The 25602-nt window shown below is 70.2% G+C and overlaps 6 protein-coding genes across 18 annotated transcripts; 3 read left to right on the top strand and 3 right to left on the bottom strand.

The window, feature by feature from the left end:
* Positions 1-6: 6 nt before the first annotated feature.
* Positions 7-3787, top strand: CORO1B (coronin 1B). Of its 2 annotated transcripts, none has more exons than XM_039703445.1 (11): positions 7-35; positions 771-973; positions 1056-1178; positions 1254-1383; positions 1453-1634; positions 1855-1974; positions 2049-2153; positions 2222-2367; positions 2453-2510; positions 2754-3047; positions 3197-3787. In XM_039703445.1, the coding sequence occupies exons 2-11, from the start codon at positions 773-775 to the stop codon at positions 3317-3319; spliced, it is 1482 nt and encodes a 493-aa protein (XP_039559379.1). In that variant the 5' UTR covers positions 7-35; positions 771-772; the 3' UTR covers positions 3320-3787. The 2 variants fall into 2 exon arrangements, with proteins under 2 accessions (XP_039559379.1, XP_039559380.1); XM_039703446.1 differs by lacking the exon at positions 7-35 and adding an exon at positions 46-72.
* Positions 1528-10001, bottom strand: RPS6KB2 (ribosomal protein S6 kinase B2). Of its 5 annotated transcripts, XM_039703450.1 has the most exons (15): positions 9800-10001; positions 9240-9274; positions 9026-9146; positions 8880-8948; positions 8668-8815; positions 7858-7915; positions 7679-7779; positions 7517-7607; positions 7341-7431; positions 7119-7226; positions 6968-7030; positions 6779-6856; positions 6596-6703; positions 6411-6523; positions 5889-6063 (listed from the first exon to the last, which is right to left on the bottom strand). In XM_039703450.1, the coding sequence occupies exons 1-15, from the start codon at positions 9869-9871 to the stop codon at positions 5895-5897; spliced, it is 1425 nt and encodes a 474-aa protein (XP_039559384.1). In that variant the 5' UTR covers positions 9872-10001; the 3' UTR covers positions 5889-5894. The 5 variants fall into 5 exon arrangements, with proteins under 5 accessions (XP_039559386.1, XP_039559384.1, XP_039559381.1 ...); XM_039703452.1 differs by lacking the exons at positions 5889-6063; positions 9800-10001 and adding an exon at positions 1528-1579 and having other exon boundaries at positions 9240-9750; XM_039703447.1 differs by lacking the exon at positions 9800-10001 and having other exon boundaries at positions 9240-9750.
* LOC120499584 (protein tyrosine phosphatase receptor type C associated protein) lies at positions 4022-5474 on the top strand. Its single transcript, XM_039703457.1, has 2 exons — positions 4022-4039; positions 4523-5474. The coding sequence occupies exons 1-2, from the start codon at positions 4037-4039 to the stop codon at positions 5069-5071; spliced, it is 552 nt and encodes a 183-aa protein (XP_039559391.1). The 5' UTR covers positions 4022-4036; the 3' UTR covers positions 5072-5474.
* Positions 10002-10117: 116 nt separating the features above from the next.
* Positions 10118-19778, bottom strand: CARNS1 (carnosine synthase 1). 6 transcript variants are annotated; one of them, XM_039703438.1, is made up of 10 exons: positions 18500-19778; positions 16778-16796; positions 16135-16366; positions 15786-15875; positions 15027-15514; positions 14607-14787; positions 14004-14089; positions 13531-13762; positions 13182-13453; positions 10118-13100 (listed from the first exon to the last, which is right to left on the bottom strand). In XM_039703438.1, the coding sequence occupies exons 1-10, from the start codon at positions 19216-19218 to the stop codon at positions 11937-11939; spliced, it is 3483 nt and encodes a 1160-aa protein (XP_039559372.1). In that variant the 5' UTR covers positions 19219-19778; the 3' UTR covers positions 10118-11936. The 6 variants fall into 6 exon arrangements, with proteins under 6 accessions (XP_039559372.1, XP_039559376.1, XP_039559375.1 ...); XM_039703442.1 differs by lacking the exon at positions 18500-19778 and adding an exon at positions 17933-18311; XM_039703441.1 differs by lacking the exon at positions 18500-19778 and adding an exon at positions 17727-17836.
* A 135-nt stretch (positions 19779-19913) lies between these two features.
* PPP1CA (protein phosphatase 1 catalytic subunit alpha) lies at positions 19914-22678 on the top strand. Its single transcript, XM_039703456.1, has 7 exons — positions 19914-20069; positions 20542-20673; positions 20757-20987; positions 21200-21304; positions 21393-21616; positions 22066-22200; positions 22323-22678. The coding sequence occupies exons 1-7, from the start codon at positions 20015-20017 to the stop codon at positions 22431-22433; spliced, it is 993 nt and encodes a 330-aa protein (XP_039559390.1). The 5' UTR covers positions 19914-20014; the 3' UTR covers positions 22434-22678.
* RAD9A (RAD9 checkpoint clamp component A) lies at positions 22494-24969 on the bottom strand. 3 transcript variants are annotated; one of them, XM_039703453.1, is made up of 11 exons: positions 24669-24969; positions 24530-24600; positions 24304-24438; positions 24103-24217; positions 23923-24022; positions 23694-23803; positions 23505-23611; positions 23369-23433; positions 23192-23293; positions 22908-23112; positions 22494-22835 (listed from the first exon to the last, which is right to left on the bottom strand). In XM_039703453.1, the coding sequence occupies exons 1-11, from the start codon at positions 24700-24702 to the stop codon at positions 22737-22739; spliced, it is 1143 nt and encodes a 380-aa protein (XP_039559387.1). In that variant the 5' UTR covers positions 24703-24969; the 3' UTR covers positions 22494-22736. The 3 variants fall into 3 exon arrangements, with proteins under 3 accessions (XP_039559387.1, XP_039559389.1, XP_039559388.1); XM_039703455.1 differs by lacking the exon at positions 23923-24022; XM_039703454.1 differs by lacking the exon at positions 23923-24022 and having other exon boundaries at positions 24530-24969.
* Positions 24970-25602: the final 633 nt, after the last annotated feature.

Raw genomic sequence — 25602 nt, 5'->3', positions numbered from 1 at the left:
CGGCCCCGGCACCGGCCCCGGGCACCGACCCGCCGGTGAGTGCGGGCACCGGCCCCGGGCACCGACCCGCCGGGCGCGGCCCCCGCGGGCCCCCATCCGCCTTCCCGGGGCAGCCCCATCCCGTTCCCCGCGGGGCCACCGCCTGTCCCTGTCCCCATCCCTGTCCCTCTCCCAATCCCTGTCCCCGTACCCAGCGGGGCCACCCTTTCCCCGTCCGTGTCCCCGTCCTCGTCCCTGTCCCCATTCCTGTTCCTGTACAGAGCGCGGCCACCACCGGCCCCATTCCTGACCCCGCCCCCGTCCCCATCCTTTTTCCTGTCCCCATCCTTGTCCCTGTCCTTGTCACTATCTCTATACAGAATGAGGCCACCACCGTGCCCATTGGTGCTCCCCCCCCATCCCTATCCTTGTCCCCTTGCCTTTCCCTGTCCCTGACCCCATCGCCAGCAGGGCCACCCCTGTTCCTGACCTGTTGGAGCTGTCCCTGCCCTCCTTTCCATCCCCACCCGTTTTTCCAGGAGGACACCCCTGTCCCTGTCCCCATCCTGGATGGGACACTCCCTGTCTCACTCAGAGCCCCCAGTCCTGCTTCCCGAGTTCCCTTCAGGGAGCTGGCAGGGACAGGGGTGTGTCCCCAATTCCTGCCTCCTAGCAGTGGCTGAGCCACCCTTTACCGGGCTGCGAGACAGTGACACACCCAGTTCAGGGGACACCCAGCTCCCATTTCGGGGTATCCCAGCACACCTGACCGGGGCCGGGGCGCTCCCCAGCCATGTCCTTCCGGAAGGTGGTGCGGCAGAGCAAATTCCGGCACGTGTTCGGGCAGCCGGTGAAGACGGACCAGTGCTACGATGACATCCGCGTGTCCCGCGTCACCTGGGACAGCACCTTCTGCGCCGTCAACCCCTCCTTCGTGGCCATCATCGTGGAGGCCAGCGGCGGCGGCGCCTTCCTCGTCCTCCCCCTGCACAAGGTGACAGCAGGCTGGTGGCGCGGGGAACGGGGGGGGTTGGTGGCGCTGGGTGACCCCCTCCCTGCTGTCCCTTTGTCCCCAGACCGGACGCATTGACAAGTCGTACCCCACGGTGTGCGGCCACACGGGCCCCGTCCTCGACATCGACTGGTGTCCCCACAACGACCACGTCATCGCCAGCGGCTCCGAGGACTGCACTGTCATGGTGAGGGGTGGCCCAGGAGCCCAGCGGGTGGCAGGGGTAACCGCGCTTCACCCACTGTCCCCTCTGTCCCCTCAGGTGTGGCAGATCCCGGAGAACGGGCTGAGCCAGCCGCTGACGGAGCCGGTGGTGGTCCTGGAGGGCCACTCGAAGCGCGTTGGCATCGTCACCTGGCACCCCACCGCCCGCAACGTCCTGCTCAGCGCGGGTACGGGGGCACGCGGCGGGCACGGGGAGGGGCCCCCGCGGCCGGGGTGACCCCTGCCGTGTCCCCCAGGCTGTGACAACGTGGTGCTGATCTGGAACGTGGGCACGGCGGAGGAGCTGTACCGGCTGGACGGGCTGCACCCCGACCTCATCTACAGCGTCAGCTGGAGCCGCGATGGCTCCCGCTTCTGCACCGCCTGCAAGGACAAGAGCGTCCGTGTCATCGACCCCCGCCGCGGCACCGTGGTGGCCGTGAGTGTCCCCACCACCCCCCGGGGGGGCTGTGTCCCCGGGGCGCTGCCCTGCGCTGCTTCTTTGGGAGAATCCCCTGCTCCCCGCTCTTGTCCCTTGGCGCACCCCGTTGCCCTGTGTTCTGTGGGTGTCCTTGTCCCCTGGTTCGCCCCGCTGTCCCCTGCCCCTCGGTGCGCGTCCCTGGGGGGCTGCGGGCCCCGGTGACAGCCGTGCCCCCCAGGAGAAGGAGCGGGCGCACGAGGGGGCCCGTCCCATGCGCGCCATCTTCCTGGCCGACGGCAAGATCTTCACCACCGGCTTCAGCCGCATGAGCGAGCGGCAGCTGGCGCTGTGGGACACGGTGAGTGGCACCCTGGGCGTCCCCCGGAACCGTGTTGGGGTTCCCCGCGTGCCTGACACCTCATCCCACCCCAGGAGAACCTGGAGGAGCCCATGGGGCTGCAGGAGCTGGACTCCAGCAACGGGGCTCTGCTGCCCTTCTACGACCCCGACACCAACGTGGTCTACGTCTGCGGCAAGGTACGGAGCGCCCCGCCCCGCTGGTGGCACCCCCGGGGCCAGGGTCCCCCCTAACGGCGTGTCCCCAGGGGGACTCGAGCATCCGCTACTTCGAGATCACTGAGGAGCCGCCCTACATCCACTTCCTCAACACCTTCACCAGCAAGGAGCCCCAGCGGGGAATGGGCTGGATGCCCAAGCGCGGGCTGGACGTCAGCAAGTGCGAGATCGCCAGGTGGGCACGGGGACACGGGGGACGGGGTGAGGGACCCCCAGAGCCCCCCAGAGCCTTCCATGACCCCGCTCTGCTCCCCTGGCAGGTTCTACAAGCTGCACGAGCGCAAGTGTGAGCCCATCATCATGACCGTGCCAAGGAAGGTGGGTGGGGATAGGGGAGAGCGGGATGGGGGGACCCAGCAGTGTCACTGGGCAGGACACAGGGACGTGTGGGGCTCCTGGGCAGGTCCTGGTGGCTGGGCAAGGGCTCCCTATGGGGTCTGCGTGTGAGGTCCCTGAGCAGGACGTGGGAGCACTGGGGGGTCCCCGGTGAGGCTGTGTCCCCGTGGTGCCTCTCTGGGGGTCCCCCTGAGGCTGCCACCCCTGTGACGCCCTTGGGGGCAGTCGGACCTGTTCCAGGACGACCTGTACCCGGACACGGCGGGCCCCGAGGCGGCCATGGAGGCGGAGGAGTGGGTGGCGGGGCGCACGGCGGGGCCCGTGCTGGTGTCCCTGCGCCAGGCCTACGTCCCCAGCAAGCAGCGGGACCTCAAGGTGAGCCGGCGGACGCTGCTCCACGACAGCCGCGCCACTGCCGCCGCCGCCACCGGGGCCACCACGCCGCCTCCCACGCCCCCCGCGGCCCCCGCCTCCGCTCGCTTCAGTGCCCCCCCGGTGCTCGGCTCCGGCAGCGCCACGGTAAGGGGACACGGGGGACAGTGGGGACACGGGGGGCACGCGGGAAAGGGACAGGGGGTGTGGTGGGTGCGGTCCCTCTGGTGGCCGTGGGTGGGTGTGGCAGCGGGTGTGGCCGTGCGGGGCGTGTCCCGTGACGGGGCTGTCCCCAGGGAGGTCGCCTGGAGGAGGTGCTGCAGGAGGTGGCGGCGCTGCGGGCGCTGGTGGCGGAGCAGGGCCAGCGCATCTCCCGCCTGGAGGAGCAGCTCAGCCGCCTGGAGAACGGCCACGTGTAGGGAGCCCCGCAGGGACCACCGCCCCAGGGACCACGCCTGCACCCCAGGGACCCCCCCGAATCATCTCGCCCCCCCTGGGGTGCCCCCCTTTGCCCCGCTACGGGCCCTTCTCCCACTGGGGGGCTGGCCGCCCCTCTGGCAGCTCCCCGCTTCCCCCCATTGCCTTACTGGGTGCTGCCCCCCCAAATCATGGACCATTCTCCACCCCTGCCCCCATTCCTCGGGCTGGGGGTTGCTCCTGGGATCAAAGATTGCCCCCTGCACTCCCCAATCCCTGTGTGGGGTCTCCCCCCTTTCTTTGGAGCCGGGCACGATCTGCCTTCCTCAACTGTGAGATACTGTCCCCCCTATATTTTGGGGGCTTTTCCTCCCCTCCTCCTCCTCCTCCTCCTTGTGACCCCCACCTCTCCATTCCAGTGCAGGGTCAAAAACTATATTTTCACTCCGAATAAAGGATTTATAAGAAAAGCCCCGGCTGCAGGGCCACCTGCAGGGTGACAGAGCGGGGGCAGGAAGGCGCAGCGGTCGCGGGGGGAGCTCGGCGCCTCGGCAGGAAGCGGGGGAGCACGGGGCGGCATTTTGGGTAGCAGGGCTGAGGGGGTGCAGCCGGGCCCCCCCCGCTCTGGCACATCCGCTGCGCGGGGCAGGAAGTCGGGGGGGCTCCCCCATCTCGGAGCGTGCCCGCGGCATCGGGACCCGCTCTGGCTGCACCCGCTGATGGTGAGCACCCCAAAACCGGGCAGGGTGGGGGCCCGGGGCATGGGGGAGTCAGGATCAGGGAGCCGGCGTGAGGCTGGGGGGAGCGGGAGGGTTTGGGGGGGGATGAGGGGAGCACGGTGGGCTTGGGGGTTGGGGTCAGGTTTTGGGGTGGGCTCAGGGGCTGTGCAGCCACAGCGAAGACTGCGAGCGCCGCGTTTTGGGGGGCCCCGGGGCTTTGGCAGGGGGTGCAGTGGGGCTGCAGCCCCGTGGGCAGGGACGGGGGATTCTAGGGGGGCTTTGCAGCCCTGTGGGGTGGCAGGACCCGGTTCCTCTCCCCCGGCACCTGCGGGTGCTGCTGCGCCCGCCACCCACGCCTTCCGTGCCGGGGGTCACCTCCCCCTCCCGGCCTTGTCCTGTGTCCCTGTACCTTGCCCCCGGCCCTTCCCTGCGTGCCAGCTCCGGGAAGCCACGTGCCGGGCTGTGACCCCGCTGCCATCCCTGCAGGCTGCCCCGCGCTGGCACCCGCTGCTGCTGGTGCTGGCGGGCCCGGCGGCGGCCGGGGACCCCGCGGTGGCCCGCAGCGACCGGGCGGTGGCCGCGCTGCTGGCGCTGCTGCTGTGCCTGGCGGTGGGGCTGGCGCTGGCCTGGCACCACCTGTGCCGCATCTCGGCCGGCCGCTACCACCCCCGGCCCCTGGGCCGCCGGGCGCTGCAGCTGCTGCGGGGACAGTGGCACCGGCTGCGGGCACCGGGGGACCCCGCCGCGGCCCCCGGCGACAGCGACAGCCACGGGGAGGTGGCCGTGCGGGACGAGCAGGAAGAGCTGATGCCCTGGAGCCTGGAGCGGCGGCCGCAGCAGCAGGAGGAGGAGGAGGAGGAGGATGAGCAGGAGGAGGATGAGGAGGAGGCCGAAGCACTGCCGGAGGGCGGGGAGAGCCCCCTGAGCGAGGGGCAGGCGGCGGGGGGCAGCGCCGAGGCCCTGCTCAGTGACCTGCACGCCTTCTCGGGGACAGCGGCCTGGGGGGACACGCGGCCACATGTCACCGCCCTGTGACGTCACCGTCCTGACGTCACCACCCTTTGATGTCATCACCCTGAAGTGTCACCTCCCTGTAATGTCACCTCCCTGTAATGGCACCACCCTGTAATGGCACCACCCTGAAGTGTCACTGCCCTGTAATGTCACAGCCCTGTAGTGTCACCACCTTGTAATGTCACCTCCCTGTAATGGCACCTCTCTGTAATGGCACCTCCCTGTAATGGCACTGCCCTGCAGTGTCACCTGCCTGTAATGTCACTGCCCTGCAGTGTCACCTCCCCGTAGTGTCACCGCCCTGCCAGCAAAGGGACCCCTTCTCTGTCCCCTGCCATCCCCCGCCGAGGCTCCTGATTGGCTGCAGGGGCCTTGCGCGGGTTTGCACTGACCAATAAAAGAGCAGCTCTGGGGGCAGAGCAGACCGGGGGCGTGGTTTGCACAGAAGTGGGTGGGGCTAACAAAGGGGTGTGGCAAATGGGAGGAGCCTAAAATGGGGCGGGGCATCACGCAGGGGGTGGAGCCTGGACCCTCCCCTGGTGGGGCAACTCCCCACCCTCCCAGTGAGCCCCCCCAGCCCCAGCACAGCGACCACCACAGCCTCAGCAAGTCCTTTAATTGGCACACATCCAGCAGCAGGGCCACGCCCCAGAGGCCACACCCCAAAGGCATTGCCCCCAGAGGGGCCACACCCCAAAAGGCCACGCCCACGGGGGCACATCCCTGGGGGGGGCACGCCCCTGGGGGCTCTCCCCGTGCCCCCAAACCCGGCGGGCAGGGGGCTGTGCCGGAGGGGGATGAGCCCCCCGGAGCACGAGCAGCACCGTGGGGTTCCCCCCACCCCCTACCTGGGCACCCGCCCCCGGCCCCCCTTCTGCTTCTTGGCCCCCCCCGAGGGTTTGATGGGCAGGGGGGCCGTGCCCTCGGGCGGGGGGGCCTGGGGGGGCCCCAGCTCCATGGGGTCGCCTGGGGCCACCGGCTTGAACGCCTCGAAGGGGGAGAACTTCACAGGGCTGGGGGGGGACACATGAGGGGGTGAGTGGGGCACCCACAGAGGGTGAGGAAGGGGGGGCAGCTCGTGCCAACAGAGCTCCTTCCCCACCCCTGGAGACCCCAACTCCCCCCACGCTCCATGGACCTCCTCTACTCCTTCTTCACCCCCTCACCCCACAGCACCCCGAACCCTCACCCCACTGCCCCCACAGCCTCTCTGTACCCCCAGCATGAGACAGGCTCAGCCCCCCCACTGCACCCCCAGCGTTGTCCCCTGTCGCCACCTCGGTTCCCACCCTGAAACCCCCATCCCAAAACACCTCCATCCCAAAGCCCCCCACCCCAAGCACCCCCTGTTCCCCGGTACCTGACGGGGGTGCGGGGGCTGCTGTTGAGGCGGCGGGGGGAGCGCACCTTGGGCTGGAAGGAGAACCCCTCCTTGATGCTCTCCAGCACGGAGGGGGCCACGTAGGTGAAGCCCTGCGGGTTTGGGGGTGTCACCGGGGGGGCCCTGGGCGTGCCAGGGGCCCCCCTCGGGCTGTGCCCCCCTACCAGGAAGGCCTGGTTGGCGCTCTCGCTGATGGCCGCGTCGTCGGGGCTGTCCACGGGGGTCTGGCGGGTGAAGCGGGTGTCGAACTGGCTCACGTCCTCCTCTGACTGCTGCAGGGAACACGGCGGCTGCTCCCACGGGGCCCCCCAAAACATCCCCAGCCTCCCCCCTCGGCCCCCCCATACCAGGCAGGGCTTGAAGGGGGGGTCCAGCCTGCGCGCCAGCAGGTCCTCCCAGTTGATGTGGCGGAAGAAAGGCTGTTTCTGTGGGGTTTGGGGAGCTCAGGCAGGGCTTGGGGGGCTCAGGCAGGGTTTGGGGGTCAGACAGGGTTTGGGGGGTGTCCCCTGGCACCCCCCGCCCGCCCACCCCTGTACCTGCACATCGGCCGCGTCACCGGGGCCGCCCCCAACCCTCTGGCTGGGGTTCCGCTTGAGGAACTGGAAGAGAAACAGGGATGGACATGGGATTGGGGGGGAGGACCTGCATAAATAAAGGTGGGGGAGGGAAATTTTTGGGGGGGCTCACCTTCTTGAGGAGGTCACGGGCGTCGGGTGTCAGGTAGGGCGGCAGCACCAGCTTGCCCTTGAGGATCTTGTCGATGGTCTTCTTGCGGTTCTCGGCGGTGAACGGCGGCTGTGGGGGCACAGGGGGGCCGTGAGGAGCCAGGCGGGGCCAGGAAGGTCACCCCGGTCACCCCGGGATGCCCCCCACAAGCCCCGGGGAGGAGGGAGCAGCAGTGGGACTTGCCGATCCGGTGAGCATGTCGTACATCAGGGCGCCCAGGCTCCACCAGTCCACCGCCCGGTTGTGCCCGCTCCGCACCAGGATCTCGGGGGCCCTGGGGGGTGCAGGGGGGGGCCCTGAGCGGATGGGGGGCCAGGACAAAGCCCCCCAAATTCCCCCCAGTGCTGCATCCACCTCACATGTACTCGATGGTGCCGCAGAAGGTGTGGGTGACGGCTCCGTCGTGGATGGACTCCTTGCACAGCCCGAAGTCCGTCAGCTTGATGTGACCTGAGGGGCGTGGAGGGGTCAGCACCGCCCCCAAAGAACCCCCCAGGCCCAGTTCGCCCCCCCAAACCCACCTTGGCTGTTGAGCATGATATTCTCTGGCTTGAGGTCCCGGTAGATGATCCCGTGGGAATGCAGGTGACCCAGTGCCAGCGTGATCTCACTCAGGTAGAAACTGCAGCGGGATGGGGGTGGCTGTGAGCCATGTCAGGGTGCCCACCCCATCCATGCCCACCACCACCCTCATCCCTACCAGGCAGTGTCCTCCAGGAAGATCCCTTCCCGCTCCAGCTGCATGAAGAGCTCTCCACCTGCATACAGAGCACAAGAGGGACCCTCCTGAGCCATCCCTGGGCACTCCTTAATCACCCCTGGGAACATCTGAGCCATCCTGAGACACTCTGCAGCCATCCTGGGACACCCTTACATCACCCCTGGACATCCTGAGCCACCCCTGGACCCCCTCCCTGGACACTGTAACCACCCCAGGTCACCCTTGAACCATCCCTGGACATCATGAGTCACCCCTGGGCATGCTCCCTGGACACTGTAGCCACACTAAGTCACACTTTAACCATCCCTGGACATCCTGAGCCACCCCTGGACACCCTCCCTGGGCACTGTAGCCACACCAGGTCCATCCCTGGACATCCCGAGCCACCCCTGGACACTGTAGCCACACTAAGTCACGCTTTAACCATCCCTGGACACCCTGAGCCACCCCTGGACACCCTCCCCGGACACTGTAACCACACCAGGTCACGCTTTAACCATCCCTGGACACCCTGAGCCACCCCTGGACACCCTCCCTGGACACTGTAACCACCCCAGGTCACCCTTGAACCATCCCTGGACATCCTGAGCCATCCCTGGACACTGTAGCCACACCAGGTCCATCCCTGGACCCCCTGAGCCACCCCTGGACACCCTCCCTGGACACTGTAGCCACACTAAGTCACGCTTTAACCATGCCTGGACACCCCAAGCCACCCCTGGAGCCCCTGGAGCCACCCCTGGGACAACGTGCAGCCATCCCTGGAGCCATCCCGGTGCCGCCCCTCACCGCTGAGGCACTCCAGGATGAGGTAGAGCTTGCCGCCCGTCTGGAAGGCGTAGATGAGGTCCACGATGAAGGGGTGCTTGACGGCCTCCAGGATGTTCCTCTCGGCCCGGGTGTGCGCCGTGTCCTTGGCGTTGCAGGCGATCTTGGCCTGGGGGGGAGGCGGTGAGCGGGGGGGGTCCCCGGGGGGTTTGGGGGGGCCGGGGCGGCCCTACCTTCTTCAGGACCTTCATGGCGAAGATCTTGCCCGTGTTGGTGCCCTGCACTTTGCGCACCTGGAACACCTGGAGGGGCGGGCAGGGGACGTTGGGGACGTGGTCGGGGGGCACCCCAGTGACCCCCAGCGCCGCCGTGTCCCCACCTTGCCGTAGCCGCCCTTGCCCAGGACGCGGAGCAGCTCGAAGCAGTGGGGGCCGATGTGCTCGGGGCCGTTGTTGACGCTGCTCTCGGAAATCTCGATCTCTTCGTAGTGTCCCACCGGCCTGGCGGGAGAGGGGGTGAGCGGGGACAGCCCCCTGCCTGTCCCCTGCCTGTCCCCTGCCCGCATAACCCCCTGCAGCCCGTCCCCCACTTACTCCAGGCCGTTTCCCCGGGGCTCCAGCTCCATCTCCTGCGGGAGGGAACTCGCGGTCAGGGGCGCGCAGGGGGGAGCAGCGGGCAGGGGACGCACGGCAGGGAGGGGACACATGGCAAGGAGGGGACCCACGGCAGGGAGGGGACACATGGCAAGGAGGGGAGCCGGGCAGGAGCCGGGCAGGAGCCGGGCGCGTGGGGCGAGGCAGCGCCGAGCCGGCCCAGCCGGATGTTTTGGGGCCGAGGCCGGGCCCTGCCCAGCGGGAGCCGCCCGCTGCCCGCCCGGGATCCGCGGCTGCCCCCGGTGCCCGGGCGCCCCGTCCCCGCGGACAGCCCGGCTACACCCCCGTCCCGCCCCCGGCGGGACCCTGTCACTGCCCGTGTCGCTGTCCCCCCCAGCCCCTGCCCGCCCTTCCCGGCACCGAGCGGACCCCACGCACCCCCGACACCCGCGATCCCGCCGTCCCCACCGCGCCCCGCTGCCGCTCACCGCCTCCACCGCCCGTCCGGCCCCGCTGCCGCTCGCAGCCCCGGCGCCCCCCGCGCCCCGCTGCCGGCTCACGGCGCCCAGCTCGGGCTCGTCCCCGTCGCTGCCCTCCTCGGTCTCCAGGTCGATATCGAACACCCCCGCCATGACGGCGCCGCGCCGGGACCCCCGGGGACCCGCCCCGATGGCCACGCCCCCCGGGCGGCCACGCCCCGGCCACGCCCCCGCGTCACCGCCTTATCGGGACCCCGGGGAACCCGCCGCCTTGGTCACGCCCATGGCCACGCCCCTCCCGCCGGCCACGCCCCCCGCGTCACCGGGGTGTCCCCAGCGCGGGGGACACGGGGACGGGGGTCCCGGGGGTGGCGCAGGGAACACGACAGAGGCAGCGCGGCCGCTCACAGCCTTTACTGGGGATCCCGGTAAAGGGGACCCGCCCCCTGCGCCGCGCTGACGTCAGCGGCGCCGCCGTGACGTCAGAGGAGGGGGCAGGAAGAGAGGGGGACACCCCGGTGACCCCGGGCGGAGATCCCGGTCCGGGTTTCCGCGGGGTCGGAGGGCACGAGTGGGGCTGCGGGACACCGGGGTGGTTGTGGGGTCACCGGGGTGATTGTGGGGTCACCGCTGTTACCGGGGGGCTGCGTGCTCTTGGGGGGTCTCTGTGCTGTTGTAGGGTCAGGGGCACTGCGGGGCTGGGTGTTGTTGTAGGGTCGCCGGTGTTATTGTAGAGTCAGGGGCACTACGGGGGCTGGGTGTTGTTGTAGGGTCGCTGGTGTTGTTGTAGGGTCAGGGGCACTACGGGGGCTGGGGTTTATTGGAGGGTGTCAGGCACTGCAGTGGCTGTGTGTTATTGCAGGCACCTCAGGGGCTCTGTGTTATTGTAGGGTCTCTGGTGTTATTGTAGGGCCGTGAGGGCTGCAGGATCTGGGTGTTATTGTGGGGTCACAGCTGTTATTGTAGGGTCAGGGGCACTAAAGGGCTCTGTGTTAGCATAGGGTCCCTGGTGTTTTTGTAGGATCTCAGACATTTCAGGGGCTGGGTGTTGGTGTAGAGTCACTGGTGTTACTGTAGGGCCTCCCCAGTGACAGCCCTATATCACGTCACACAAGTCTTCCCAAAGGATTTTCTCCAGGGAATCCCTGGGTGCCCCTCTGTTGCTGTAGGGTTCCCTGGTGCAGGTCTATCATTGTAGGGTCTCCCCGTGCCAGTTTGTTATCGTGGGGTCTCCCTTTCAGGGTGTGCTGCTGTAGGGTGTCCCCACACTGCTTTGCTACTGTGGAGTCTCCCCGTTTGTTATTGTAGGATCTTCCCTTGGAGGGTGTCACTGTGGGGTGTCCCCACCTCAGTCTGCTCCTGTGGGGTCTCCCCTTGCGGGTGTGTTATCGCGGGGTCTCCCCACGTTTCTTTGTTGCTGTGGGGTGTCCCAATAATTCTTTGTCATTATGGGGTCCCCCCATAACGGTTTGTTGCTGCAGGGTCTCCCCGTGCCAGCAGGTGCCAGCACACCTCACGCTTCACCTGCTGCTCTGTGGGGTGGCCTGGGTGCACTGGGGGTCCTGGCTGCCCCACCCTGGGGATGGCACAGTGTCCCCCCGTGTGTCCCCAGGCATGGCACCCCCAGGGACAGGGGGTAGAGACTGCAGGGACAGGACAGGGGGACAGGGAGGGACGCTGGGAAGCCGGGGATGGGGTGCCAGGGTAATGGAGGGATGCCAGGGGATGGGGTGCCTGGACTGGGAGAGGGGGTGTCAGTGCGGTGGAAGGATGAAGTGCCAGGATGGATGGGGATGCCAGGGAATGTGGTGCCAGGACATGGGGCATGCCGGGGATTGGGGTGTCACAGTAGTGTGGGGGGTGCCAGGAGAGGGGGTTTCAAGATGCCAGGGGATGGGCACCAGGAGAGTCGGGGCATGCCAGGGGATGGAGTGCCGGGTTAACAGGGGGATCCCAGTGGATGGGATGTCAGGATGCCGGGGGATGGGCTGCCAGGGGAGCGAGGGGATGCCAGGGGATGGAGTGCCAGGAGGAAGGGGAGTGCCAGGCAATGGGGTGGCAGGCCCGGTGACTGATCCGGGGCGGTACGGGGGTGCCAGGACATGGCATGCCAGGCCACGGGATGGGGGTTCCGGGGGATGCCGGGGAGGGGCGGCGGGGCGGCGGGAGCGGGTGCCGGGGCACCCATTCCCCCGCCGTCCCCGCTGCCTGCCCGGCGCTATTTGAAGTGGGACAAGAAATGCTCCACGGGATACCGCGGGGAGTCGATGCCCAGCCCCTGGCAGAGCCCCAGCAGGCGCTCGCAGGCCTCGGCCAGCGTGGCCCCGGCGCATGCCACGCTCAGCAGCGGCTCCTCGTACTCGCCGGCCCCCTCGGGCTCCTCGAAGAGCCGGTTGAGGCGGACGAGCCCGCGGCCGTGCAGCTCCCGCAGAGCCCGCATGCCGCCGCCGGCCGCCAGGCTGTCGCCGTGCTCGGACGCCAGGCACATCACCCCGGCCAGGTGCGTGCGGGGCGCGGGCCGGGCGGGCAGCACGGGCGGCACGCCCAGCGCCACCAGCACGGCGGCCAGCAGCAGGTCGGGGCCGTAGACCTCGCGGATCCAGTCGCGCAGGTAGAAGCCCCCCATGCGGGGGTTGATCTCCAGCAGGCGCGGCCCCGCCGGGCCCAGCTTGAGCTCCACGTTGAAGACGCCGTCGCGCAGCCCGCACGCCCGGCAGCACTGCAGCGCCGCCCGCACCAGCTGCGCCTGCCGGTCGGCGGGCAGGCACGAGGGCAGGCAGGCCGCCGTCTCCAGGAAGGCGGGGACACGCGTGGGGCCGTTGTCCGACACCCACGCGCCCAGCAGCCGCCCCTCGAAGACCACCAGGTCCACGTCGTGCTCGGTGCCCGGCACGTACTCCATGAGCAGCATGGCGTTGCCCCAGCCCAGCCCGATGCCCGGGTGGTCGGCGTCGTCGCGCAGGTCCCTCCAGAGCCGGGCGGCGTGAGCGTGGCACTGCCCGGCGTCCTCCACCAGCCGCACGCCCACGCCGCCCGCGCCGAACTCCAGCTTGGCCACGGCGGGGAAGGGCACGGCGCCCGCCGCCCGGCCGCGGCGGCAGCGCTGCAGGTGCCGGTGCGTGCGGCTCTTCTGCTTGGCCACCCGCACGGCGGCGGGCGCGGGGCCGCGGAGCCCCAGCCCCTGGCACACCAGGGCCGCCAGCACCACGCAGTCGTCCCAGTAGGAGAGGCAGGCGTGGGGCCGCAGCCCGCGGGAGCGCAGCAGCTCCAGCACCCGCTCGGCGTGCTCCTCGTCGCGCCGGTGCTCCCGGCTGTCGTAGGGCAGGAAGGTGTGCACCAGCCCCGCCGCGAAGTGCTCCGGGTCCGACTCCACCAGGTGGATCTGCGGCCCCGGAGAGGCGTCACCGGGGCACCGCCGGCCCCGGCACGGCCCCGCCGCCCCCCGCCGCCCCCCGCCGCTCACCCTCAGCCCGTAGTCGCGGGCCGCCTCCCACACGAAGCTCTTGCTGACGCCCCCGGCCCCGATGAGCAGGATGTCCTTGCCCTCGACCAGGTGTCGCTGCGCCCGGTGCAGCAGCGCCTCGGCCAGCAGGCGCGGCAGCTCCCCGCGGGGCTGGCCCACGCCGCGCCCCATGGCCTCGGCCAGCGCGCAGGTCTCCAGGCACCGCTGCCCGTTCGCGGCCAGGGCCACCAGCTCCAGCGCCTCATCCACGCTCGCCAGCAGGAAGTCCACGCCTGGGGATGGTGACAATGACGGTGACACCGGGCTCAGCACCGCGGGGCCCCCCGTCCGTCACCCGCGCCGCGCTCACCCAGGATGTCGGTGCAGGCTCGGCCGCCGCCGCGCTGCCGCGGGCTCAGCTCGGCCTCGCTGGCCAGGAGAGCGGCCGCGGCGGCCTCGGTGGCCTCCCGCAGCCGCGTGGCCAGCGCCTGGCGCTGGCTGGGGGCCACCACCCCCCACTGCTGCAGGCTGGAGTCCAGGCCCTGGGGCAGCGCCGCGCCGTGACGCACCGGGCTCTCCGCGCGTCCCACGGCGCAGGCCACCTGCGGGGACACGGCGACACCCAGGTGTGTGCGGGGACACCGCCTGCCACCATTGGCTGCCGACTCACAGCCTGGGGACGCAGCTGCCGCCAGGGCGTAGGGACCTGGGGTGACACGCTGGCCCAAGGCATGGATGTGGATGGCCACCAATCCTGGGGACAGCCAGGACCACCAGGACACGGGGACAGCCATCACAGGCTGGGGACGCACAGAGCCAGCGGGTTGTGGGGACATGCCGTACCTGGCAGAGCTGGGGCCGGTCCCCCCAGGACCTGCAGACGAGGGTGCAGATGCGCAGGGCCATGGGCAGCCGCGGGGCTGGGCTGCCTGGGGGGCAAGGGACAGGGCAGGCACGGCCGCCATGCGGGGACAGGGTGGCCCTGCCCGACCTCCCCCTCCTCCGGGGCCTTTTGGCACTCCCTGCGGCACCGTGGTGGCCCCGGCCAAGCCCAGCCCCAGGGAGTGAGGGGTACAGCACGGCCACTGTCATCCCCAGCCCCACGGGACTGTCGGGAGTCAGAGGGGGTCACCCCAACACCCTGCCCAGCCCCAGGGGACCGTGGGGGTCCAGGATGACCTTCCCCACCTCTCCCTATGGGTCTGTGGGGGTCCAAGGTGGCAAACTGTCCCCCAGCCCTAACCCATGGGACTGTGGGTGTCCAGGGTGACCCTCGAGCCCTCCCCCTGGACCCCAGTAATTTGGGCACCCCGCCTGCCCGATGCCCCCCACCCACCCGCCCCAGGGGACAGACACGTGGCTGGCAGAGCTGCAGGGACCCGAGGGACCCCGGGGGACTCTCCCCCCCCTCCCAGGGTGGTGGGCGCCCGAGGGCGGGGGCCTTACGTGGGGGGGGCACGGGCAGGCGGGCGGTGGGCACCATGGCCTCCAGCAGGACGCTGTCCTCCTCCGTCAGCCCCTGGAGCCGGGCACCCACCGCCTGCGCCACCGCCGCCCCCTCCTCCTTCCTGTGGGTGCTGCGGGTGCCTGTCCCCCGCCACCGCCACCCGGCCGGCCGCACCACCACCTGCGAGCACCTCCGTGTCACCCCGTGCCACCCGGTGCCACCCCAGCAGCCAGCCCGCCGCCTGCGCCCAGCCCAGCGTCACCTCGTGCCACCCCACCACCCGCATGCACCCCTGTCACCCCATGCCCCCCAGTGCCACCTGGTCGCCACCCTAACAGCCACCCCACCACCCGCGTGTGCCCCCGTGCTTCTCCGTGCCACCCGGTGCCACCGGCAGCGCCCAGCCCTGCCGTGCCCACCTGGCCGTAGGGCTCCATGGCGGTGCCCCCCAGGAAGGCGCCCACCTCCTCCTGCACCAGGCTCTGCTGGGCCTGCAGGTCCTGCAGCCGCACCAGCCTCACCCCGGGGGCCACGGGCTCGGCGGGCAGGTCCCCCCTGGCCCCCAGGACAAAGGCCAGCGTGGGGGGCACGGGTAGGCTGGCGCGAGCCGCCAGCACCCAGCGGGTGACCAGCGTGTCCTCGAGGCGGTGGGCGAGCGGGACCGAGCCCCCCGTGGGGCAGTCGAGGTCACGGGCCAGCTCGCCCACCCAGCCGCCCTCGGGGTCCCCCGGTGCGAAGGTGCCCGTCACATAGTTGGCGCGGCGCGGGGGCACGAAGGTCTCCAGGGCGCTGTGCCCCCCCGCCCTGAAGGAGACGCCCCGGGAGAGCAGCAGGGACCAGGCGCCTGGGGACGACTCCGATGGCACCCGGCTGGCCCAGGCGGGGGACAGGCACAGCACCATGGCACCTGCGGGTGGGCGCGGGGGTGGGCGGGGGGCACCCCTGCCCCGAACTGCCCCCCGTGGGGGTGGTGCTGCGGGGGCAGGGGGTGTGGAACGGAGGTTGCTGCTGGACTGGTGTGTACTGGGAATAACGGGACACGGGGGGCTGCTGCCACCCTGCTCCCCTGCCTCAGTTTCCCTCACAGTCTGGGTCAGGCAGCACAGGCGGGCGTGGGGAGCCCTGCTGTTGGCTCAGGGGTGTCTCATGCGGGGTGGGGACAAAGGGATGGCACCCACCTGGGCAGCGGGTGCCACCCTCCAGCAGGATGGGCAGGAAGGGGGTGGGGGAGCCCAGGATGCAAACGGTCATGTCCAGCGGGCCAAATCCTGCCGGGAAGGGAAGGGTTAACAGCCCCGGGGTGGGGACCCTGGCACCACCCTGCCCTGGTGGCACCCCAGCGTGGCTGGGAGCCCCCAAACCCCCTGTGTCCCTAGCCTGGCACCGCATCCTCATTGCCACCCTTATCCCTGCCACCCCCGTGTCCCCAGCCTGGCATCGAGCCCGTAACACTGTCCCTGCCACCCCCGAGTCCCCAGCCTGGCATCGAGCCCGTAACACTGTCCCTGCCACCCCTGAGTCCCCAACCCGTGCGGGGCTCCGCGGAGCAGTCCAGCGTGGGGGGCAGCCCCTCCTGGCGCAGGGCGCTCTGGAGCCGCTCGTAGGCGTGGGTGGCACCGTCGGGGTCCCCGCTGTCCCCGGGCACTTCGCCATCGGGGGCCTCGTCCTCCAGCCAGCCCGGGCACAGCGCCTCGGGCCCGGCCCACTCCTGCTCCTCCGGGCTGGGCACCCGCTCCGGGCTCGGCTGCGACGTCGAGAGCTGTGGGAGCAGGGACAGGGCTGGCACGGGGCTGACACGGGGGTAAGGGGGTGGTCTGGGGCTGGCACGGAGTTCGGGGGCTGGCAGGTGGACAGAGCCCGGGTGGGCACGGGGCGGACACGGGGGGCTGGCACGGGACACGGCGGTGCCTGCCCGTGGGGTGGGGGCGTCGGGGTGCTGGGGGGCTGCGGGCGCCGGGCACGGCGCCACCGCCTCGGGGACAGCGGGGCAGTGCCAGCCGCCGGGGCCGCCAGCTCTGGGACAAAGCGTCCCCTTGTCCCCGCGGGGTCACGCGGCGGGTGGGCACGGCACGCCGCGCCGCTCGCTGCCCCGCGCCAGTGCCCGGCACCGCCGGGATCCCGGGATGGGGCACCCACCTCCGCCCGGACCCCCCACCCGGGGGCCACTCACCATCCTGGTGACACGGGGGCTGCAAGAGAAGGACAGGCACAGTCAGCGCGGCTCCCTGGGGACCTGCCACCCCTCCCCGGCCACCCCCCGGCGGTGCTGGGAGCCCCAACCCCAGCTCCAGCGGGGGGACCCGTCCTGTGGCACCCACCAGAGCCTGGCACGCTTCCTGGGGCACGCCTCGGTGCCAGCTCCGTGTCGTCACCTTGTCCCCTCAGTGCTAGTCCCAGTGTCCCGAGACTGACCCCTCGGTGCCAGTGCCTGTGGCCCCAGCTTGTCCCCTCGTTGACAGGACTGGCGGCCCCAGATTGACCCCTCGGTGCCAGTCACGGTGGCCTCAGGTTGTCCCCTCGGTGCCAGCCCCGCTGGCCCCGGCGCCTCCGGCTTGGTGTAATCCTGTGCCAGCTCAGCACAGCCGGGGACACCTCCCCATGCCGGGGGTGCCAGGGTGCCCTGCGGGTGCAGACCCGGGTCCGGGGTGTCCCGACCCCCTCCGGGTGCCCCCGCTCCCAGCAGGTGCCCGGCAGAGCTGGGCTCAGAGGGAAACTGAGGCACGGAGCCTGCTGGCAGCCAGGGTGTCCCCAAGCCCGGCACCCGGTGGCAGCGTCAGGGGACACACGGCTCGGTGGCGTGGCACAAGGACCCCCCAAAACCCCGTTACGGGGGTCCCTCGAAGTCCGTGCCCGCCCCAGCCTCAGGACCGCCCTGTCCCCCTCCATCCCCAGCTGGGAGCTGCTGCTGCTGTCCCCAAGCTGGGACAGCTGTGTCGCCCGGTACCTTGGGGTGGGAGCCGTAGCCTGAGAGCGCGCAGGGGACGAGGGCTCGGGGACGCCTGGCACAGGGGACACCGGCCGGTCTGGCCTTTAAACCCCCCCGCGCCACCCCGGGGTGCCAAGCCCCGGCCCCGTGCCCCGGATTAGGCGACACAGAGCGCCATTGTCCCCTCTGCCACCTCGCGCCAGGCGCTGGCACCCCTGTCCGTGTCCCTGTCCCCGTCACCAGCGAGCTGCCTCAGCGGGAGCCGGGGGGTGGCTCAGCCGGACGGGGCTCTCCTGTCCCCCTGTCCCCCTGTCCCGCGTCCCCCGGCTGGGCACGCCCCTCGTCCTCCCCCCCTTCCTGTCCCCCTGTCCCCAGCGTGGCGGAGCTGCCAGCACGCACGTCCCCCGGCTTAGTTCCAGCTGCCCGCGGCGTCAGTGTCACTGTCACCGTCACCGCCGCCGGCAGGCGCGGGGCCACCAGCGCGGCTGCCGCGCCGCCGAGTCCTGCACGCGCTGTCACCCGCGCTGTCACCCTGCCGCCCGCACTGTCACCTGAATGTCACGTGCACCCTGTCGCCCACAACCCGGCACACACCGTCACCTGCACCACCGCCAGGATCCTGTCACCCGCACCTGTCACTCACGCCCTGTCACACGCATCGTCCCCCACGCTGCGACACCGCACCATCACCGGCACCCTGTCACCTGCACTGCCACCTGCACTGCCACCCGCGCTGCCACCCACCACTTGTCGCGCACATCACCCACCTGTCACCTGTACCCTGTCACCAGCACCCTGCCACCGCGCTGTCACCCGCACCCTGCCACCCCCGCCGCGTCGTGAACACCATCACCCACCTGTCACCTGCGCTGTCACCTGCCCCGTGTCCCAGGTGTGCGCACACACCCGAGCCCCTCCCGCTGCCCCCCGAATCCGCCCGCATCCCCCCGTGCCGCCCGCACCCACCGCCGGTGCCGGTGTCTGCCGGTGTCTGTCTGCCGGTGTCTGTCTGTCGGTGTCTGTCGGTGTCGGTCTGTCCTGGTGCTGTCGCAGCGGCTCTGCCCGCTCCGGTCCCGGCGGTGGCGGCTCCGCCGTGTCCTGCTCGGGCGGGGCGGGGCGGGGCGGGACCGGGGGCACCGGGGGGACCGGGACACCCAAGGAGGTGGTAGAGCGAAGGGGACAGCGCGGGCGAGGGTGGCGGGGCCGGAGTGCCACCGCCGGGAGACGGGGCCAAGGGGCTGGGGTGGGGAGCGGGGCGAGGGACGGGGAGGGGGACAGGGGACAAGTGTCCGGGGGCAGGGACGGGGCCAGCCCGGGGTCAGCCGGGGCCGGCTGTAAAACTGACACCGCGGAGCAGAAATGTCAGGGCGGGCCCCGGGAGCTATTCGCGACCTCCCCGCACGACATGGAATGGGACACGGGGAGCGGCACGGCGCGGCACCCAGGGAATGGCACCCCGGGAATGGCATGGCGTGGCACGGCACGGCACGGCCAGTGGGGACATGGGACAGCCGTGAGCCCGTCCCTGCCGCTGCCACCCTCCACGAATGTGTCACCCTCCCCCGTGTCCCCAGTGGGAGCCCGCCCTTCGGGGTGTGCCCGGGGACCTCGGGGTGGCAACAGTCACCCGGCAACAGCCCGGCGCTGCTCCCCACGGTGTCCCCAGGGTCCCCGGGCGGGGACATCCCTGCGCTCTACCAAGCATCCTGTCCCTCCCGTGTTCCCAGGCTGGCCCTGTGCTCCCAGGACAGGGATGCGGATCCCCGGTTGCCTCCGTGTCCCCTCCTGTCCCCTCGCAGTCCCGGGAGCCGCTGTCTGTGCCGAGGCTCTTCCCTTCCCTCTCCTCTCTAGCCCTGTGCCCCCAGGCCCAGGACACGAGTCCGTGTCCCCTCTGTCCCCCGTGTCCGCCTGCCCGGGTTGTTCTCTTGCCCGGGATGTCCCCTTTCCCAGGATGTCCCCTTTCCCGTGATGTCCCCTTTCCCTGGACGTCCTCCCTTCCAGGGAAGTCCCTCTGCCCGGGACGTCCTCCTTTCCAGGGAAGGCTCTCTGCCCGCGGTGTTCCCTTGCCCGGGATTATCCCTTTGCCGCGGTATCCCCTTTCCCAGGACATTCCCCTTCCCAGCCATGTCCCTCTGCCCGGGATGTCCCTTTGCCCGGGGTGTCACCTTTCCCGGGATGTTCCCCTGCCCGGAATGTTTCCCTGCGGAGCGTGTCCCCTCCCCACGGCTGTCCCCCTGCCTCTGAGGCACCGCCGTGGCTCCCTGCTGTCGGCCCCCCCGCCATGCTGTCCCTGTTTCCCGTCCCTGCGGGGCTGGGACACGGCTCCCGAGGGGACAGCGGGACGCGGGGACAGCGGGACGCGGGGACAGCGGGACGCGGGGACAGCCCCGCTGCCGTGAGTCCTCCCAGCCCGCAGGGGGCGCCACGCGCGCCGGGGCCGCTCTGGGCGGGCGCGCGGGGCGGGGCGGCGCGCGGGCGGCCATGGCGGACACCGAGAAGCTCAACCTCGACTCCATCATCAGCCGCCTCCTGGAGGGTGAGCGGCCCCCGCCGCACCCCCCAGCGCCGGGACAGCCTTCCTCCGCTCGGGGAACCTCTCGGGGCCGGCTCGGGCCGTGTCCCGACGCCGCGGGGGGGTCCGCGGCCTGGGCCTGGCGGGGGCGGGCTAGGCCGCGGTGGTTTGGTGGGGGTCAGGGCTGGGAAGGGTTTTGAGGGGTCCCCATGGGGTCTGGGGAGCTGGAGGTGAGTCCGGAGGACGTGGAGGATGTGAGGGGGGGATCCCGAACAGGTGTGTGCCCCGCGGGAGGGGCGGGAGGCAATGGGGGTCCCCAAAGGGTCTGTGCCCCGCCGAGGGGAGCGGGAGGGCACCGGGGAGCCTGAGGGGCTGGGGCTGAGCCCGGAGGGCGTGCGGGACACGGGCAGGGAGGGCCGGGGCAGGTAGAGCAGCGGCTCCTGGGGGTCCCGGAGCACTTGGGGATCCCTGATCCCGTTCTCTGTGCTGGGAGTAGTCCAAGGGTCGCGGCCGGGGAAGAACGTGCAGCTGACGGAGAACGAGATCCGCGGGCTGTGCCTCAAGTCCCGGGAGATCTTCCTGAGCCAGCCCATCCTGCTGGAGCTGGAGGCACCCCTCAAGATCTGCGGTGAGCCCTGCGGGGCTGCTGGGCAGCACCGGGGTGGCGTGGGGGGCTGCAGGGTGCCACTCACAGCCTGTGTCCCCCCCCAGGTGACATCCACGGGCAGTACTACGACCTCCTGAGGCTCTTTGAGTACGGGGGCTTCCCCCCTGAGAGCAATTACCTGTTTCTGGGGGACTACGTGGACCGGGGCAAGCAGTCTCTGGAGACCATCTGCCTGCTGCTCGCCTACAAGATCAAGTACCCCGAGAACTTCTTCCTGCTGCGGGGCAACCACGAGTGTGCCAGCATCAACCGCATCTATGGCTTCTATGACGAGTGTGAGTGCCCGGCCTGTGCCCCCCAACAGCCCATCCATGGGCTCCCCTTTCCCTGTGTTGTCCCAGTGCTGTCCACACTGACCCCACCTGTGAGCTCCCTCCCTCCCTGCCGTGTGTTCCCGCCCTTCCCCCGTGTCCTCCTGCCCTTCCATGTCCTGCCCACCCTCACGCTGTCCCCAGGGTCACCTCCAAGCCCCCTCTGTCCCCCTCAGGCAAGAGAAGATACAACATCAAGCTCTGGAAGACCTTCACCGACTGCTTCAATTGTTTGCCCATTGCCGCCATCGTGGATGAGAAGATCTTCTGCTGCCACGGAGGTGGGAATGGCCCTTCCCAGGGATTTGGGCGGGCTGGAGGAGGGATGGGATCTCCCTGCTGAGCTCTGGGGGTGCCCCTGTCGCGCAGGGCTGTCCCCAGACCTGCAGTCGATGGAGCAGATCCGGCGGATCATGCGGCCCACGGATGTCCCGGATCAGGGGCTGCTCTGTGACCTGCTCTGGTCCGACCCCGACAAGGACGTGCAGGGCTGGGGGGAGAACGACCGTGGGGTCTCCTTCACCTTCGGGGCCGAGGTGGTGGCCAAATTCCTGCACAAGCACGATCTGGACCTCATCTGCCGGGCACACCAGGTACCCCGGGACCCCCAGACACTGGGGACACGTGGGTTTGGGTCTCCAGTGGGTGTCAGGTGGTTCTACCCCGAGTATTTCCCCTTCGAGGGCAGCGTGTACCCCAGGAGCCTGTGGGTGGGAATTCTGGGGGCGTTTGCCCTGGGATTTGGGTATTTACCCCTCAGCATTTGGGTATTAGCTCTGATGTCAAACTATTTGCCCAGAAGGGATGAATAGTCACCCTTGGAGGTGGCTGTCCCTCCCAGAGGTTGGATAATCACTCTGGAGATTGATACCTGCCCTGGGGCAGTGCGTGTTTATCCCAGCTGTGGCCATTTGCTGCAGGGCAGGGAGTGTTCACCCTGGTACACAGGGCTGGATATTCAGCCCGGGGGACTGGGAATTTGCCGGGGCAGGTGGATGGTGGCCAGGCGAGGTGGATTTTTGCCAACCCCGTGCCCCCCCAGGTGGTGGAGGACGGCTACGAGTTCTTCGCCAAGCGCCAGCTCGTCACCCTCTTCTCGGCCCCCAACTACTGCGGCGAGTTCGACAACGCCGGCGCCATGATGAGCGTGGATGAGACCCTCATGTGCTCTTTCCAGGTGAGCCCAGGCTGGGGAAACACCCCCAATTCCTGCCGGGAGGGCTGCAGGGAGCTCTGCCCTCCTGGGGAGTGGAGAGCTGGGGCGGGAGCTCACGGATTTCTTTGCCCCTTCCCCCGCAGATTTTGAAGCCGGCCGACAAGAACAAAGGCAAATACGGGCAGTTCAGCGGGCTGAACCCCGCCGGGCGCCCCGTCACCCCTCCCCGAAACTCTGCCAAAGCCAAGAAATGAGCTGGGAGCCGCCCCCGTGCTGCCCACGCCCCCCAGCCCCCCGCCCAAGCATCAGGTCGCTTTTCTTTCGACTCGTTTTTTTATTTGTAGGATCCTGCCCCCCCCCCAGCCACGCTCCACCAAAGCAAATCCAGGCCCAGGGCAGGGAGTGCTGGGGCGAGGGGGGAGCCCAGAGCCCAGCCCTGGGGTGGCAGCGGAGGGGGGGGGCAGGAGGATTTTTTGAGGAATAAACTTGTAATGGGTCACTGGGGGGTGCCTGTCCTGGTGGTTGGATGGAGGCTGGGGGTGGCAGTGACTCGGGGCTCAGCTTTCTCCATCGCTGTCCTCCGCCAGCACCTCCTGGGCGGTGGCCGGGCCAGGCTTTCCTGGTGTCATCACCGAGCCAAAAAACAGGGAGCGAAACTGTGGGGAGAAATGGGGGGGTCAGGAGGAGGCTCTGCCCACCCCCTGCCCCCAGGCACACCCATCCCTCACCTTCTTGTGTGGAGGGGTCCCTGGCACAGCTCCTTCCTCCTCCTCCTCCTCCTCCTGGGGTTTGCTCTTGGCTGGCTGGGGGGTGCGCAGGGGGAAGGGGGGGCTGGGGGGCCCCTCTGAGCACCCCTCGCTGGTTTCCATGGCAGCCATGTAGGACTCCAGGTCGTCAGCGAAGTCGTCTGACGGGGCGGGCAGGTGGGACTCGCTGGTGGGGACAGAGCAGGATTGGGAATGCTCACTCTGCTCCCTGCCCATGGCCGCTGGAGGGCTCATCTGGGGCTTACCCGTTGGTCGAAGGGGACTGGGACTTGCTTTCCAGGTCAGAGAGGGTGGCCAGCACCAGGTGAACCTCCAGGACAGTGTCATCCAGGGTGAAGATCACCGGCCTGGGCACACAGAGGGGCTGAGGGGGTGCCAGGGACAGGGCTGGCACGGGGTGGGGACGTGGTGACCACTCCTACCTGCCGGGCTCGTCAAAGTGGATGGTGAGGGGCAGGTTGGAGGCCTCGGCGAAACTCAGCAGGCCCTGGGGACAAAGGGGAGGGTGAGGGGGGCCAGGGGGTGACACAGGGCTGGAGGGCTTAGCTGGGGACTCACACGGAACTCCTTGAGGCAGAAGGTGATGTGGGAGCCCGGGGCCACGGCCACTGACTGGAACTCGTCCTCAGCCAGCCACAGCTCCGTCACCATCGTCTTGCTCGGCTCTGGAGGGGGGAACGGGGCGGGTGGGGTGCTGGAGGGCACCCCAAGGTGGGGAGGGGACCCCCTTAACCGTACAGGACTCACCTGCCTCGTCCTCCACGTAGTTCCGCAGGCTGATTTTGCCACCAGGGCCAGTCCCCAGTGTCACCTCAGCCAGCGTCAGGGGAAAGTGAACCACGGCCTCTGCCAGCACCCTGAGGGGCACAGGAGGGGGCTGAGCACCCCAAATCCTGTGGGACCGGCTGGGCCCCCTCCTTCCGTGTGCCCTCATCCCGCTCTGCCCCCCCGGGCCGCCCCCGTGGTGTGCCCTCACCGTGCCGGGGCGCAGAGGCGGCTGGCGCAGCGCTGGGTGTCGAACACGGCCTGCAGCCGCTCGCACTCCTGGAAGGCCAGGTTGTGTGTCTTGGTGACACCTGGCAGGGGGACAGGGCTCAGCGGGGCGGGAGGCCAGCGTGCCGTGTCACCCGGCAGGGCTGTCCCCGCTGGCACTCACCGTACTTGCAGTGGAGCTGCAGGACCAGGCGGCTGGCACGGGGCTTGAGCAGGATGAGGCACTTCCCCACCGACTTCTCCAGCGAGGGCAGCGAGCGGAATACGCCCAGGAAGGACTGTGGGCATGGATATGGGGACTGTCACCTGCCCGGGGCCCCTGGAACAGCGAGGAGCTCGGGGGGGCCGGGGCAGGGCACTGCACCTTCATGTGCACTTTGCATCGGAAGAGCTCCGCGTCGGGCCCGGCGCTGCCCGGCTCGTACAGCTGGAAGAAGAGGGGTGCGAAGAGGAAGGAGGCGAAGGCAGAACGGGAGGAGTTGACAGCACGGAGGGACAGCTGGGGAAACAACCACAGTGTTGGCACTGCCTGCACGGAGGGAGGGGCCGCAGGTGCCCCCCAGCTCCCGTCCAGCCCCGGTGCTGCGTACCCCACTCTCGGTGGGCTCCAGGTAGAGCTCGTCGCCGATGCGGGACAGGGAGTGCACGGCTCGGCCGAGGACTGGGAAGGAAGGCGTGGGGGTCAGGCAGGGCTCCCCGGGCGGGCCGCGCTCCCCGGGCCCCGCTCACCTTTGACATTGCCGCCGGCGATGACACATTTCATGGCACCGGCACCGGCACCGGCACCGGCACCGGGCGGGCACGTGGGGCCCCGCCCCCGCCAGCAAGCCCCGCCCCTCAGCGCAGCGTGCGGGCTAGGCCACGCCCCCGGCGGGCTCCGCTCGGGCCCCGCCGCGGTTGTTGTTCCCTCCCCGCCCCGCCGGTGCCGCCTCTCCCCAGCGGGCCCGCAGCGGTGTCCCCCGGCCCCCCCGCCCCGTCCGTTCCCGGCGGTTCCGGCCTCTGCCCCGCCGCGCCCCGCCGCTGCCTTCCCGGCTTCCCGCGCCCGCCCTCCCGGGCCGCCTCCCCATTGGCCGGGGGCTCCGCTCCGTCCCGCCCCCGCCGCCAGCCGATTGGTCCGCGCTGAGGGGGCGCGTGACGGCGCGGCGCGATGGCCTCACGTGACCGGCGGGAGGGGCGGGGCCTCGGCCCCGCTGCTCTCGGGGCTGCCCCGCCAGTAAGCCCCGCCTCCCGCAGCGCGCTATTGGGTGGCTGTTTGAGTGACGTGCGGCTCAGCCAATGGGGCTTCGACGCGCCCCTCAGCGCGGCTCCCGGCGCTGAGCCCCGCACCGGCTCCTTGCCGGGGCCTCCCGAGCCGTGCTGGGGCTCTGCCGGGGCTGCTCCGTGCCTGTGCTCCCAGCACCCTGACCCTCGCTTCGCTCCCGGCAGCACCCCGGGCGAGGCTGCCCTTCTGCTCACTGCCTGCACCTCCCGGTGCCGGTGCCGCTTCCCGCATTCCCGGGAAGGGCTGCAGCTCCCTGCGGCTGCTCCGGCGCTTCCCGAATCCCGGTGTTTTGGGGATCCCTGTCTCCCGAGATAGGGGTTTTGGGGATCCCTGTCTCCACTCCCATAGGTTAATGCTGGACGGTCTCTCCATGCTGGAGGTGCTGCTGGCTGTGCATCCCAT

The sequence above is a fragment of the Passer montanus genome, unplaced genomic scaffold (genome assembly GCF_014805655.1).
Source record: "Passer montanus isolate IOZ18808 unplaced genomic scaffold, ASM1480565v1 scaffold163, whole genome shotgun sequence".
Classification (NCBI taxonomy): Eukaryota; Metazoa; Chordata; class Aves; order Passeriformes; family Passeridae; genus Passer; species Passer montanus.
This window is presented reverse-complemented; position numbering and strand designations above follow the sequence as displayed.